Here is a 14,973-nt window from a genome sequence, read left to right as displayed (position 1 = left end):
GGCAACAGAGTGAGACTCTGTCTCAAAAAAATAAATAAATAAATAAATAAAAAATAAAAATAAATATTTGAGTTAGACTTATTTGTCTGATAACTTCATTCGTTTTTTTTGGTTTGTTTTTTTTTTTTTTTTTAAATGATCTTAGCCTTCCATGCAAGGAAGGAATGTCAAATGCTTTTTAGTGGCAGATAAGATCAAAGGACAAAAATGAAAGAAATTTGAGGGAAAAGTTATTATAGCTTGTTATGATGGGTTCAGCAATATAGTAACAATTATCAGTAAAGTAGGAGGTGAGCTTGATATTGCACATTTGAAAAAGTTATAATCAAATACCTTACATATTTGATAGGACACTTTGAATTTCATTTTACATCAAAAGAAAATCCATGGGTAGGAAATTTATAGATCAGGAATCCATTTTTTAATCAAAAGTAATTTTAGATTTAACTATAATTTTGCTGGATAAATTATTGGAGCTAGCTACCAGTGAGGGGTTGAAATAAATTTTGAAAAGCAAATTTTCTGCATTTTGGATAAAAGTTTAAAAAAAATAAATATCTGAGCTTGCTGAAATTGCATTAAAATCTCTTCTATTCCTGTTCTTTGAGACTAGTTTCTCTAATTGTGAGTGCTATTAAAACAAAGCATAGAAATGGTTTAGATACACATTATCTCTTGTGAGTAGCATTGTCATCAGTCCAACCTAGATTAGATAAATTAAGTGTGGTAGTTGGCCTCAAAGACAGCCCTAATGAGCCCTACCTCCTGATGTTTAGGTTTGTGTAATTCCCTCTCACATTGCACAGGGGTTGATATGTGTGACCCATAGAATAAGTCAGACGTGATTGTATATCACTTCTGAGATTGGATTATAACAGACATTGCAGCTTCTGTCTTGTTTGCTCTGTCATTTTCTCTTTGGAAGCCAGCTACCATGTGGTAAACAGCCCAGAGGGGAGGCCCACATAACAAGGTACTGAGGGAGGTCTTTTGTCTTCAGTCACACCAGTGAGCTTAAAAGATTCTCCAACCCCATGGAGTCTTCAGATGACTGTAGCCCTAACCAACATCTTGACTAAAAGTTCATGAGAAACCCTGAATCATAACCACCCAGCTAAGCTGCTTCGGAATTCCTGACCAACAGAAGCTTTGAGATAATAACTGTGTTGTTTTAAGCCACTAAGTGTTGGAATAATTTTTTGTGCAGTAATAAATAATTAATAGAGCAAACAAGAAGCAAACTTATTTGTTACATTAAAAACTTTATTAACATATGCTGTTAGTTCATAGTATATGAATTGGTGTTTAATTGAGGAATTGCTGTTTCAATCATAACTTTTGGTTAAATTAGAATCATGGGAATGACAAAAGTTATTAGTGTAATAGTTTTTTCTGTATTAGTTGCCTTTATGTATACTTTCAATGAAAAATTTGTAACTTTCTGTAATTTTTTTCTTTTTTTTCTATTCTAATTATATTTATAATTTTATGGGTCTGAATCTAATAAAAAACACTTGGACTTGTATTTTATATGGTCCTTTTTCCTTTAAGTTTTTAGCAGTTTCTTTTTATTTTATTTTACAAAAGTATTGATCCATGAGGGATTGGAATTTTTAAAAAGAAAAAAGGAAAATGGTGTTTTACCACGGATAGTCTAGGGGATCTATCTTGTCAGAGTTCTCATAGTACCTTACACTGACCTTATTGTGATGATCATCTTGCTTTATTACAATTGATTATATTCTCTGTTAAACTAAAAGCTCTATGAAGGGCAGAGTCTATGTCTATGTTTGCTGTTACATCTTAGGAACTGCTCAGTAGATATTGGTTGGAAGAATTAATATTCCTTTTACATTTTTTTCATGGCGTTGGAATAATGATTCCCTTCTGTAGTTGTAAACAAGTTGCTACTATAGCCATATGTCTTTGGGGAATGTTAATTGCTTAGATTGAACAGAAAATATTCTTGGCATTTTTATTGCTGAGTGCCAGGGATTTTTATAAAATACGTGTTTTTATTTTCACAGTACAACCACTGCCTCTGAAGAAGATATCTCAAGTAGATACCCGCGAACAGATAGAAGTGGGTTCACTAGATATAACAGGGATGTAAATGTTTCAGGTAATTTGGCCTCAAGTAGCACATTGGAAAAGAAAATTGAAGATCTTGAAAAGGTATGAATTACTAATTATTTAAGATTGATAGAATTAATACATAATTAGGATTCTTTTTTCAGTTTCATAGCAGATGAGAAAAGAAATAAGTTGAAATTTGTAGGGGAGAGACAGTGCCAAAAAATGGAAAAGAATGAGGGGCACTAATGGGAGATAACATCACTGGTAATCAGTATTTCCATATGTAGTCAAATAGCTTTTAATCACTGTCTTACATAGTATATAGTTTCTGTATGCATAGCTACATAGCTAGATATTTTTAAAAATTTTCGTAGTACTTTCCTATCTATAATAGTTTTGTTGATGTTAAAACTTTAGAAATGAAGCCAATTCTTACATTCCTTAATATTTAATGTACATTCTTATTCTGCCACATGTTATCTTTAATATATCAAAAACAGTCTTTGAAGTGGTTAGAAGTCTAAGTTGGCAATATATACTACTGTGTGTTTCTTATATTGCCTGAACAGATTGCCATTTGTAACTTTCCAAATTCAAGAGTAATTCTGAGTTAGGTCCATCTTTGGTGTTTGAAACAATTTTATGTAAGAATAAACCTGTTTAAAAGTATCTGTCAGAACAACTCAAATGAATATTGGCATAAATTTATTAACCATAGGTTCTAAGGTTTGTTCCATAGACGTTCAACCCCTAAAATTGATAATAGCGCTGAATTTCTTTCTGATTGTTGAAAATAGGTTCTGGTTTACTGAACTGAAATTATTCCCTGTGATATAAAGTTTAATTTATATATGTAATGTAAAGAGATTTAATTTAAAAAATTGTTTCTATTTTATAACGTTATGATTATTTTGAAGTCACATCTAAGCTGTTATGCTAGTTTCTATTTGGAATCATTATTTTACAGGGTTAAAAACTTTAGAAAATACATAGTCCAATAGTTTTCAAGGAAGTTCCTCAAAAAGGCTTCTGGAGTTCCACAAGAGTTTGGACTGAGTCGCTCATAGTTGGCAGCAGCTGATTGATGTGGCTGGCTGGCTGCTTTCTCTGAGGGTTGGTAGGAAAGAAGCCAAGTTCTGGGCAAGACCTTTTCAGCTTTGCCTTTTCTTGCTCCCAAGGTGGTTGACTCAGCCCACGGCCCTGGATTCTAAATAAGATTTCTTGGAAAGAGGTGTTGCATTATTTACAGAAAAATAGTTTAAAAATCAGTAATGTACTTCGGTTCCTTCATTTTATCCATTGTCAGTTAACTGGCAGAGCCAGAACTAAAATTGAGGACCATTGATTTTCTGTTGGGCTCTCTCCTTTTGTTAAATTTTGTATTTTTAATAAAAGTTTTGAATTACCTCAAACAAGATAATTATCTATAAAAACAGATAATTCCTGACTTAATAGTGGTGAGAAGCTAAAGAAGGTAAGTCATAGAGTCTGTTAATATTTGTTAAAGACTTGTGTAAACGTGTGTTTACAGTTCCTGTATTACCCTTACTCTATGATTCTTTCCTGTGGTGGATTCTGCATTCCTTCACCAAGTGTCTTAAGGAATTCATTAGGTATCTTCATATAGCTAAGATACTTTACTAAACTTGGTAGATGTATGCCATTTATGAAGATTATAAACAACCAGTTCTTCTCAGTTAATGCTTTGTAATTATATCTACCAGGAAGTAGTAAGAGAAAGGCAAGAAAACCTAAGACTTGTGAGACTGATGCAAGATAAAGAGGAAATGATCGGAAAACTCAAAGACGAAATCGACTTGTTAAATAGAGTAAGTATTTCACATATTTCAGTTCTAGGGTTTCCTTTTTTTTTTTTTTGAGAATTGGATGAAAATATGTAAATATGAAGAAATTTCATTGCCTTATTTATTTTGTTCTTTTGTTAATGAGATGGTAATTTGTAGTAGTAAGAACCATCATTTCATTCCACAAACTGATTTCCTCTGGGCAATTATCAGTTTAACAAACTTAATTTTATTCTTTTGGAGATGGACTGATGAATGGATTTTTTTCTGTGTTTTGTTAGAGTTTGGAGATGAGAGACAACTCGGTGACTACCATACGTAAAAGGGTACTGGCACAGAGTTGCCCCAATAAAGAACTAAAATTTGGTACTTCATCACTATAAGAAATTCCAGATGTCTGATGTCTTTGTGTGTATTTTCATCACTTTTTTTCTTCCCTTGTACTTAATACATCCTCAGCTTCAGGTTTAGCGATTGACTAAGCCAGTATTTGACAGTTCTACTTCAGTGTAGTCCATTCTTTGTGGACTGCCTTTCATCTTGATTCAAACACAAGTATTCCTCTATTGGTACTAGAATTTGATTTAAGAAATTCTACAAATATTTTTGATGCCCATGAGGTATTTGCACTGTCTTAGGCACTATGGACATAATAAACAATGATGAAACTCCTGCCCTTATAGAGTTTATAATCTAGTAATGATTCAGGAATGTATTTTATCTTTTAATTCCAAACCTTAGGTAGATCTCAGTTGTAATTTTAGAAATCCCGTATTTTTGTTGTTTCAACAGATTTTTCTACCATTCATTTCTTTTGTTAATAAATGCAAATTCTGATTTTGTGAATTTTGAAATCATTTACCTAATTGTCGAAAGGCAGTATACAAAATTTATCAGAATGTTGCTATACTATAGCAGTGATTTAAATTGATTGTATCAAGTTTTACTATTTTAGACTGCAAGGATAAATCTATAAATGTCTGCTTTTCTAACATTTAGTAACTAGTTGACCTTGAAATAATATTTTTTAACTAAAACTTCTAGTGAATTATTTTTAACCAGGTGGTTGTATATTTGGAACTAGGATTAATACAGGGAACATAGAGCTGGATCATATACTTTTAAAGCTGGAGAGTGAATGCCTACTTTAGTGGCTTTGAATTATTTTTTGGCTCTAAAACCTTTCCCTCAAAATGTCATGAAGAAGCCCATACATATTAGTTGAACCAGATCAACTCTGTATGCCCCAGATCCTCTTTTCTGTATGCCTCAGTTCGTATCCCTGGTCTCATCCCCAAGTGTATACATTTAAAGATCACACAAAGTGAACTTGTACCTTTTGATGCCCAATTTGACACAAGGTTGCAACTTGGGGCCCTATACCACCTATGGCCAGCATATGTGTTTTGTTCAGCCTTCCATTTTAGGGAGGGGGAATGGAGTTTGGTTTTAACTAAAAAAATTAACTTATTTATGATCATTGGAAGATTTACAATTTAGAAATTCTGACTTCTGCCTTTTTTTGAAAATCTGAAAGTTCTAGCAAGAGTTGGCCCACATATTTGTGATAAGAATGAAGTCAGGAGTTGCTTTAGGTGGGACAGATTCTATCTAAAGTTATTTTCAGAACTTACCTTCATTTCAAAATTAATTGGTTAGATGAATTATCTTTGAATGTGTATTTTTAAAGGTTTTTTTTTTTTTTATCTCCCTTAGAATATATTTAAATATCTTTAAAGTATTAAAGTATTATTTTCCTTTTTTTCCTTAAGGACCTAGATGACATAGAAGATGAAAATGAACAGCTAAAGCAGGAAAATAAAACTCTTTTGAAAGTTGTTGGGCAGCTGACAAGGTAGAAGATTCAAGGCTCAATGTGGAATAAATATTTTAAAACTACTGATTGAATGTTATGGTCAATGCTAGGACGATATTCCTATGCTGCAATACATTAAAATAACGAAGTATGTATATTTATTTCTAGAAAACGGATGGATGTTTATTTTCAAAATATTTCATTTTCCTTATTAGTTTCAAAAAAACTATCTACCCTTTTTATTTCACAAATAAGTAATATCTTTCAGTTATTAAAATGATAGGTAATACCTTTTTGGATTTGTGTGGTATTCAAATAACACATGATTTAAAGTCACAACCCTTTAAATATATTTTATCTTTGGTAGCACATTCTCTCCCTGAAGGAATATACATAGTCTTTGTTTACATGAATTCAGATACTTTTGGGGAGTTACTTGTAAATGCCTTATTACTGATGGGTGCAACCTTTTATATGTTGATGACTTGCTCATAAAGGTTTTTGGCTACTGTTCTTTCCACTTATTCTAAGCAATTTAGAGTAATAGTCACACTACTTTGTATAACAATATTTTAAAAGAAAACTATTTTAAAAGTCACTTAATATCATGTTCTTGTTAGCTAAATATAAATTTAAGAGAATACTTGAATTGTGGTATAGTAAATGAAAATTTACTATTTTGTGTTTGAATATTAAAAAACTTTAAAATAACTTTTACTTCTAAAAGACATACAATTGTAATTTTAATGTAAAATTTCTTATGTAGGTACTATCTTTTTTTTTTTTATTGTTGTAAGGTTTATTAGTGAACATGGGATATTTTAAAAGTTGTTTATTCTTTGGGCCTGGAAAATGTGTACAATTTCAGTGCATAAGAAAAAAATTATATTTTTATTATATTACCATATGCATTAAAATCAAAACCAAAATATTTTATCCACACTTACAACACCTGCACATATATTAACAAAAAGTACATAAGCAGAGATAATTCTAAAATATTTCACCTAATTTCTAAATTGGATAACATTGTAACTATTTTTTACATGAGAGCATATTCCCTTATCCCAAATTTAAAGGATTTTCTTCCTAACATTGAATTTTTTAAAACAATTATTTTTAAAGAATTATATAAATTTTCTCTTGTAATAATTATCATTAGTATTTAGGGTTGTTTTATATTACATTTTCATGTTGAGTTAGCATTCCCCCCCCACCAAAACAAAACAAAACAAATAAACATTATAAAATGTTTGCCTGATAGCATAATCTCAAACAGCAGCACTAATATCCTTTTATCTAGTTAATGTATGAAAGTGGCTTGAACATAGTAAAATCCATTTTGGCTACGCTACTGACTTTTTCCTTCATTAGCTGTTATTCACTCTTAGAAAAATAGAGAAGGTAAGACAATTAGGAAAAAATGTGGAGTAAATGGTTAGCTTTACCCACTCCCCAGTTCAGAAGTTTCAAACTTGGCTGATCATCAGAATCACTTGAGGAAGTTAAAAAGAATTCCCTTGCTATAGCTCCTAGATAGGTTTATGTTGAGACCCTAGACTCTAGAATTTTTAAAGCTTATCGTCTAATGATTCCAATCATAGCTAGTTTTGGAAACAGCTGCTGTTGTGTCTTTATTCCCAGAGGTATCTTCTATTGAAAACCCAGAATTGGCATAATTTTAACTCCTGGCCTTTTTGTTTTGCCCTTTTAGTTTATTTAATAATTATTCTGGTCTCTGGGGCAGTTCTCATATGTCCATAATTTCTATATATATTCACTGCTCACAAAAAGTTCAATGTTAGATTACCAAATTTGATGTAGTTGCAGAATTACTACATAAGGGCTTCCTTCTTGGAGACTTTTGCTCTGCATGGGAACAGTGATCTGCCCACAAGTAAGGGTGGTATGCCAGTCACAGTACCTCACCACTGAGGTACTCAGTTTAGTTACCCTTAGGCACATGGCAAAAATGTCCTTATTGCCTTGGTCCTCATCCACGCTTTGGATGTTGTGAAAATGCTGCCAGTATCCAACCTTAAGATATATTAGTATATTGGTTGTTCATTAAAAGAATTAATTGGAATTTTCTACTTAATATATAGATAAAAGAACATGTCATTTCACTTTAAAATTATATCAATTTTAATGCTTCTAAAGACTGAGAGGTTTAAAATTTTTTTCAGTTTATTTGGAACATTTCCAGCCATGATTTTTGCTTTTTTAACATAATGATACCAAATAAAAATACAAGAGCCTTACAACTTAGACAAAGCATTTCACATGCAGCCCTTCCCCATCTCCTTGAAATGTGTATTTATTTCACAAACAGATTTTTACACCAACTATTGAAAAATAAACTAGAATCTGCTACAATTTCCCCCTAACATTTGTAAAAAGTGTTTAGATTTTAAAAAGGTAGCTTAAGTACATGTGCACTACTCTAGAAAACTTGGCTGTTGTCAATAAAGTGCAGTTATTTGTGAAATTATTAGTCCTTTTCAGAAATATTATTTCTTATATCTCCTGGGAATTTGTGGCATAATAAAGTACATCCAAAGTTCTAATGTGTTTATGAGATCATTTTCAAAACAATAAGTTTATTATCTTTAAAATGAACATGACTTGCCTCCTTGATTTCTGAAATGATTTAACTTAAAAATTAGTAATCTTTATTTCATCTTTCTAGAATTGTTGGTAATTTTATCACATGACAGTTACCATTAGAGAGGAAAGGAAAGGCTTTTGAGTATGTATTTCTAAGTAATCTAAGGGATTTACTAAATACAGTAGATAGCACTGGCACACTTGTTTAAGTAGTTCTAAACAGAAAATTAAGTATCAGGAGCAGGTACATGAAGCAATGTAGTCTTTCCTTTTTTTTCTTGATAATTTTAAAAATTTTTAATTGTGGTAGAAGCAATGTATTCTTAAAGTGAAAACCTACCTCAGTTATATGTGGTTTTATGTTTTCTGGATTTATCTGGATTTTTATAATTAGAAAATAAAATGTAATATTTTGAGTCTGCTTAATACTTTGTTGAAAACAGTACAAGTCAGTGTAATAGAAACATCTATATGTTCAGCAGTGTAAGACAAAAGAGCAAAGACCTTGGATTTGATAATTGATCTGATGTCCTGGACAATATTCGTCATGTTTCTTTTTTGGTTTTTTTGGTAGCTTTATAATTTTGCATTGGTGACCAGTAAGTTCCATCCAGTGTTGGCACTTGTTTAATAACTTCATGATTTTGTTAATAACGTTTTACAGGATTCAGACATAATTTTGATTCTAGAAATATAAGAGACCAGACATACAAGCTTTTCATTGGGGAGGGGGAGTATATTGAGAAAGAGCTAGCATTCAGGAATGAGAACTTTAACATGTTAAAGTTAATGCTAAACATTTTTATATTTTTATCTGAACCTATTCTCATATGTAAAAGTGAAGCTTGACTTTTGCATTGGAACTATGTTCTCATAAAGAAAAGATATCCCATCAATTAAAATTATAATTTATATTATCTGAGAACTCATGTGACACTTGTGTTCCATCAAACTGAAAGCACAATGCTAATAGACAACGAACAGTTTGCTTCTCAGGTGCATCTATAAAGGCATCTGTCCCCATGCTGTTTTTCCTTATGTATGAAAGTTAGTTGTTTCATTCTCAATTTAAAAACTTGAACCATTACCCAAGAATACCTGAGCCCAAATTGTTTTTATTTTACCTAGCTAGAATCTCATAGCATGTTAAAGTCATATATTCATCGGCCCCAAAATAATTATGTGTATGTGAGAGGAATATGTATATGGGAGTTGCATTAAATGTTCATGCCTATTTGAGCAAGTATTTATTAGTCAACTGGATATAATGTTACAGGTATTACAGAAATTTTAAATGAATAGACATGGACCAACCTTCCATCTAGCAGTGTACAATCTATATAGCACAAAGTACACTCTTATCATTATCCTGTCTAATTTGAATAGTTCACTCAAAAGTACTTTTTTTGTATTAATTATCTAACCATTGTCTTTTAGATCTAGTTAATAGGTACTGTTTAATTTGTTGCAACATTTACTGAACAGTGGAGTAAAAGAACTGATGCATATTGGGAAATATCTTACCATTTTTTAAAGATAATTATGCATTAGGAAAAGAACATTTTTAGCAAATTTATAGCAGTATGAAGTGAAAAGAATTCAATGTATGCCAGATACACCAAACCGTTGATGGTATTTAAATGTGATTTCAAGTTAGTATTTCTATATACATTATTGATTACTGGTTTGTTTTTAGGTATTTAAGACTATTTTGATCTACAGTTCACATTGGCAGTGGCTCTGGAAATAATAGAACGTTAGTGATGATCACCTGATAGACATTGATTAAATGCTTGTGTTTTGTATTGTTTTCCCCTCTTGGTACTGAATAGGTATATTTTACTTTTTTGGTGAACTTGTTTCTTGAAAGATTTGGGTATGCTATTCAGGGTTTTTATTCTTGTGTTTTTCTTCTAAATTTAAGTAGCAGGTGGCTGCTGCTAACAGCAAAAACCATATGAAAGCTAAAACTTAAATGTTTTGTTAAAAAATCAGCTAATTCAGGTAATCCAAATATTTGTGGAAAAACATCTGCATAAATTATTGAACAAATTAGTATTGTGTAGACAGCTTTGATCATTTCCACTGTATAGGTGTTTATTGTGGAATAGACTATATAGATTCACTTTTAATAAATATGCTTTGCATGTAAAAAAATAAATACTCAATAAAAAAATTTTCATTTATTTTTCAACATTGGTTAATTATTTTTTTCCCTTCCTGTACTATCAATAAAAATCCTGACTGAGTTTTACTTCTGAAGTTAAAGGATAATACTAATAATCTAATTAGCTTATGTGCCTCTTACTGAAACAGTATACAGTACTTTTAAAATCTTTATTTGGTATATTATATTAGAAAGAATATTGTTTTATAAGAAACAAAAATTTAGTGTTAAGATCTGAATACATTAATGGGGCTTCTTTTTTTTTTTTTTTTTTGAGACAGAGTCTCACTCTGTTGCCCAGGCTAGAGTGAGTGCCGTGGCGTCAGCCTAGCTCACAGCAACCTCAAACTCCTGAGCTCAAGCGATCCTACTGTCTCAGCCTCCCGAGTAGCTGGGACTACAGGCATGCACCACCATGCCCGGCTAATTTTTTCTATATATATATATATATTTTTTAGCTGTCCATATAATTTCTTTCTATTTTTAGTAGAGATGGGGTCTCGCTCTTGCTCAGGCTGGTCTCGAACTCCTGAGCTCAAACGATCCGCCCACCTCGGCCTCCCAGAGTGCTAGGATTACAGGCGTGAGCCACCGCGCCCGGCCAAGGGCTTCTTGAATAAGTACACATATGTTCAACCTGACTGAAAATTTTGTCTTTGTGTTTTAAGACTGAATCAATAATTACTTAATTCAAAATTGGAGCTATCATAAGCTAAATCTGATGATGTTCAGAGAATATCAGGTCCTTCATAATTTGAAAACGGTAACTAGGGGTCTGAGAATGTGCAAATCTTTGTTTTTTCAGTAAGTGGTTTATGTAACCTTTTGTCTAATGTGTCTTTCTTGACACAACTACACAAGCTTGTCAGTCTTCTTTACTCAGAACTCTAAATTAATCTTCTCAGTAATGTCATACATGTCTAACAAATGAGTAAATATCCTTAACTCAGTCTGTTTAGATAAATGTCTCAAGTCCTTATATAAGAACATATTCCACTAGCAAGCCTACTGAAAAAATTTTGCAAGGTCTTACAGTCTTAATTGAAACTGGAACCTTTTATCTTAGACTTCATCAAATCCCTATTTTTTTCCCTTCTAGATTCACTCTGTGTTTGTGCATGCATGCGTGCACACAATTCTGTCAGGAGCTGTAAACTACCCACATATTTTCTTAATCTCATTCTTCCAGTTTCTCTTCATCTCCACAAGAGGTTACATTTCATTCCTGGTCAACTTTTGGAAATAATTATGTAATGTTGGACCTTCATGTTAAAGGGATAGGACTGGTTATAATATCCTTTACAATGCATCCATTGATTTTGATGTCTAACCAGATAAAAGTTAAAAAGGAAGCTAGAAAGCAAAACTTCTCTCTTAATCCTTAATGCATAATTTTGCTCTCTCAAAAATCTCCTATGACTGACTCCAAATACTTTTAGGTAAAAGAAAAAGCTCTTTTTTTTTGTCAGGTAGTTGAGCAACATAAAAAAAATTAATTAGAGCCAGTTATGAAATGTAGATTGAACTTTATACATGTGAAAAACAATACGAGTTTTGACTTCTATATAGTGTTTTTGATGTTAAAATGTACTCAGTTGCTCACTATATAGTTTTAATCCTTATATAATCTGTTGCTATCCCTGTTTAGACTTACTATGGGACATGAAATTCCAGTCTTTACATTGTTACAGGCTTCTATCCAAAGAAGTATTTGCATTCCTTTAAAATGTGAACTATTTACTGTGGTTAACCAAAGGTAGATGATGTCATCTGTGGACACTTTAGCTAAAGAAGCAAATTATTAAAAATGAATAGAAAAATGATTTCGTTCATTGCTGTAGTATAAAAGTATAAACAAAGCTGTCAGTCAGAGGTACAGGAAATCTGCATTTGAAGAACATGTAAATAACTTTTGGTAAGAATACATTCATCTGATAGTATTAAGAAAAGTTAGAAAAATATTAGCTTTCCTTCGCAGATTGAAAATTCTATTTATGGGTGGCTTAGGACAATAGACAACATCATTAATTTAAAGTAAAATTATAAAGTTATTCCAGTGATGTTTAACCATTATTTAAATCAGTAAATCAGTGAAAATTTTAAATGGGACGAATAAATGGATGCTTTATAAATGCTAAAGATGGTTATAGGATGCCTTTATACATTTTGTTTCTTGCAACCTCCTTATTAATAAGATCAGTATACCTCAGATTCAGCTAAGCTTAGCAAGTCAGGTAACAATTTGAGCATAACTTTAATTTATTACAGCATAGTAACATTCGTTAGTAATTCAGTGGCCATCTGTGCCAGGCAGTGTTTTAGGTGCTTTATGTATTATTTGGTTCTTTAAAACTTCTGTAATGTACAGCTTCAGAGAGTAATTTGTCCAGTGTCCCAAAGCTATTCTGACTGCAAAGCGTTTTTTATGCTGTGTTATACTCATTTTTATGACATAGTCATTGTGCTGTTATTTTCCCAGTGGTTCTCAAAGTGTTTTCCCCACACTAGTAGCAATGGCTTCACTTAACCTGTTAGAAATATAAATTCTTTGGCCCCACCCAACACCTGTATCAGAAACTTTGAAGATGAGGCCCAGCAATCTGTTTGAACAAGCCCTTTATATAATTCTGATGCAGGTTAAGTTTTCAAACCACTGTGCTAAGCATTTCTATTTTTAAGCGAAGATCTTGGTCTTTTTGGACGTTGTATAAATAACATGGACTTGTTTTTAAAAAAAAAAAAAAAAACAAAAAAAACCTGATCTTTGTTGCTTACATTGCAAAAGATTGTATCAGGAAAAGCCTCAGCATGGACATTGGCAGCCTGACATAACCCCATTAATTTAGTATTATCTCTGGAACTCAGATAGTTTCAAAAGTCCAAGAGACTGTGGAATGAAGTCTTTGTTGTTTTGTGTTAAGGTTTATCTCTGTTATTGCCTGAAGGTTTTTGGTAACAATTATGCATTTTTGTCAAATTTTAAAACTTGATTGGAACAAATAAATCTATGTTTCATCAGTTATAATTTTTTTGTTTTTATTTTGCATGAATGGCCCCTGGGGTGGCCCTTGAGGAATTTGAATCTTTAAAATTTACTCTCTGTCAGCTCAGAGAATAGCATTTTCTAGCTGATTGATCAGTGGGGAGAAATCCACAATGTTGTGTCCCAGTGAGTAAAGATAAAAGACTATTTTGATTCAGGCTCATTATTTTCTTATATGATGCAGTAGTTAAATAGGCTTACTTTTTTTTTTTACTTTTTAAAAACTTTAGAACACTTTTAGATTTATGAAATTATTATGGAGATAGTACAGAGAGTTCTCATGTGCCTCCATATTTATTAAAGTTCCTACTTGATTCTGATTTCCTAAGTTTTCCCCTAATATCCTTTTTCTGTTCAGGGTCCAATCCAGGGTACATTATATTTAGTAGTCACGTCTCCTTCGGCTTAACTTGGCTGTGACAGTTTCTCAGACTTTCCTTGTTTTTGATGCCTTTGGCAGTTTTGATTACTGGTCCAGTATTTTTCACTTTACTATGGATATGTCAGATACACACAAAAGTAGAGAAAATCATTATCAATATCTTGTCAATATAAGTTTATCTGTCTTTTTCTTTTTTTCTGAGGTATTTTAAAGTTAAATTCTAATGTCCTATTATTTCACCTGTACATATTTCAGTATGTATCTCTAAAAGTAAGGACTTAAGAAAATAGCCACAATACTATCATACCGAGCAAATGAATGCTAATTCCTTAATATTATCTGTTCAGTTTGGGTTTTCTGAGAAGCAAGCATTTGTGAAATTCACTGGGGGGAAACACTGGTGAGGAAAATTCGGGAGGGAGCTAGAGGAGGTCAGGAGAGCTGTCAAAATGTGTACAGGAGGGTCATTGGCCAAGAAGTCTTAATCCATAATTGTCTTAGTCCATTTGTGTGACTACAAAGGAATATCTAAGGCTGGATAGTTTATAAAGAAAAAGAGGTTTATTTGGTCATGGTTCTGCAGGCTGTGCAAGAAGCATGGCTCCAGCATCTTCTGGTGAGGGCTTCAGGCTGCTTCCACTAATGGCAGAAGGGAAAGGAGAAAGAGAAGAGGAGCCAGTGTGCAGAGATCGCATGGTGAAAGAGGAGCGACGTGGGGGCTCTGGGCAGCCAGCTCTCGCAGGAACTAATAGAAGGAGAACTCATTACCGCGAGGATGGCACCAACCCATTTATAAGGTATCGACCCCCAAAATCCAAGCACTCCCCTTAGGCCCTAGATTGTCCTATCCTTGCCAGGGGAAGCCCCTGCAAGTTGGCTCCTGTATCCTTTTGGTTATCAATAGCTTCCTTGTTTTCTGGCATAAGATGTTCTAGTCTCATCTTGTACATATCATTTTCAGGACCTGGAATTAAGAGCTACCTTCTTTGGTATAGAATTAAAGCCTTGATAGCCATCTAAATTACTAGATGATATAAAAACCAGAGTCTGTAAGGACATTGAAACATTTTTTAACTT

The 14,973-nt window shown here is 32.4% G+C and overlaps 1 protein-coding gene across 1 annotated transcript in view; it reads left to right on the top strand.

The window, feature by feature from the left end:
- Positions 1-5,996, top strand: part of PAWR (pro-apoptotic WT1 regulator) — an 89,659-nt gene extending 83,663 nt beyond the window's left edge. Inside the window, exons 4-6 of the mRNA XM_069490244.1 lie at positions 2,028-2,175; positions 3,801-3,905; positions 5,654-5,996. Of these exons, the coding sequence (XP_069346345.1) occupies positions 2,028-2,175; positions 3,801-3,905; positions 5,654-5,740 (340 nt within the window). The 3' untranslated portion in view covers positions 5,741-5,996. The remainder of the gene's footprint in view (positions 1-2,027; positions 2,176-3,800; positions 3,906-5,653) is intronic.
- Positions 5,997-14,973: the final 8,977 nt, after the last annotated feature.

This window comes from Eulemur rufifrons, chromosome 16 (assembly GCF_041146395.1).
Source record: "Eulemur rufifrons isolate Redbay chromosome 16, OSU_ERuf_1, whole genome shotgun sequence".
NCBI classification, from domain to species: domain Eukaryota; kingdom Metazoa; phylum Chordata; class Mammalia; order Primates; family Lemuridae; genus Eulemur; species Eulemur rufifrons.
Note: the sequence above shows the minus strand (reverse complement) of the source record. Positions and strands in the feature narration are given on the sequence as shown.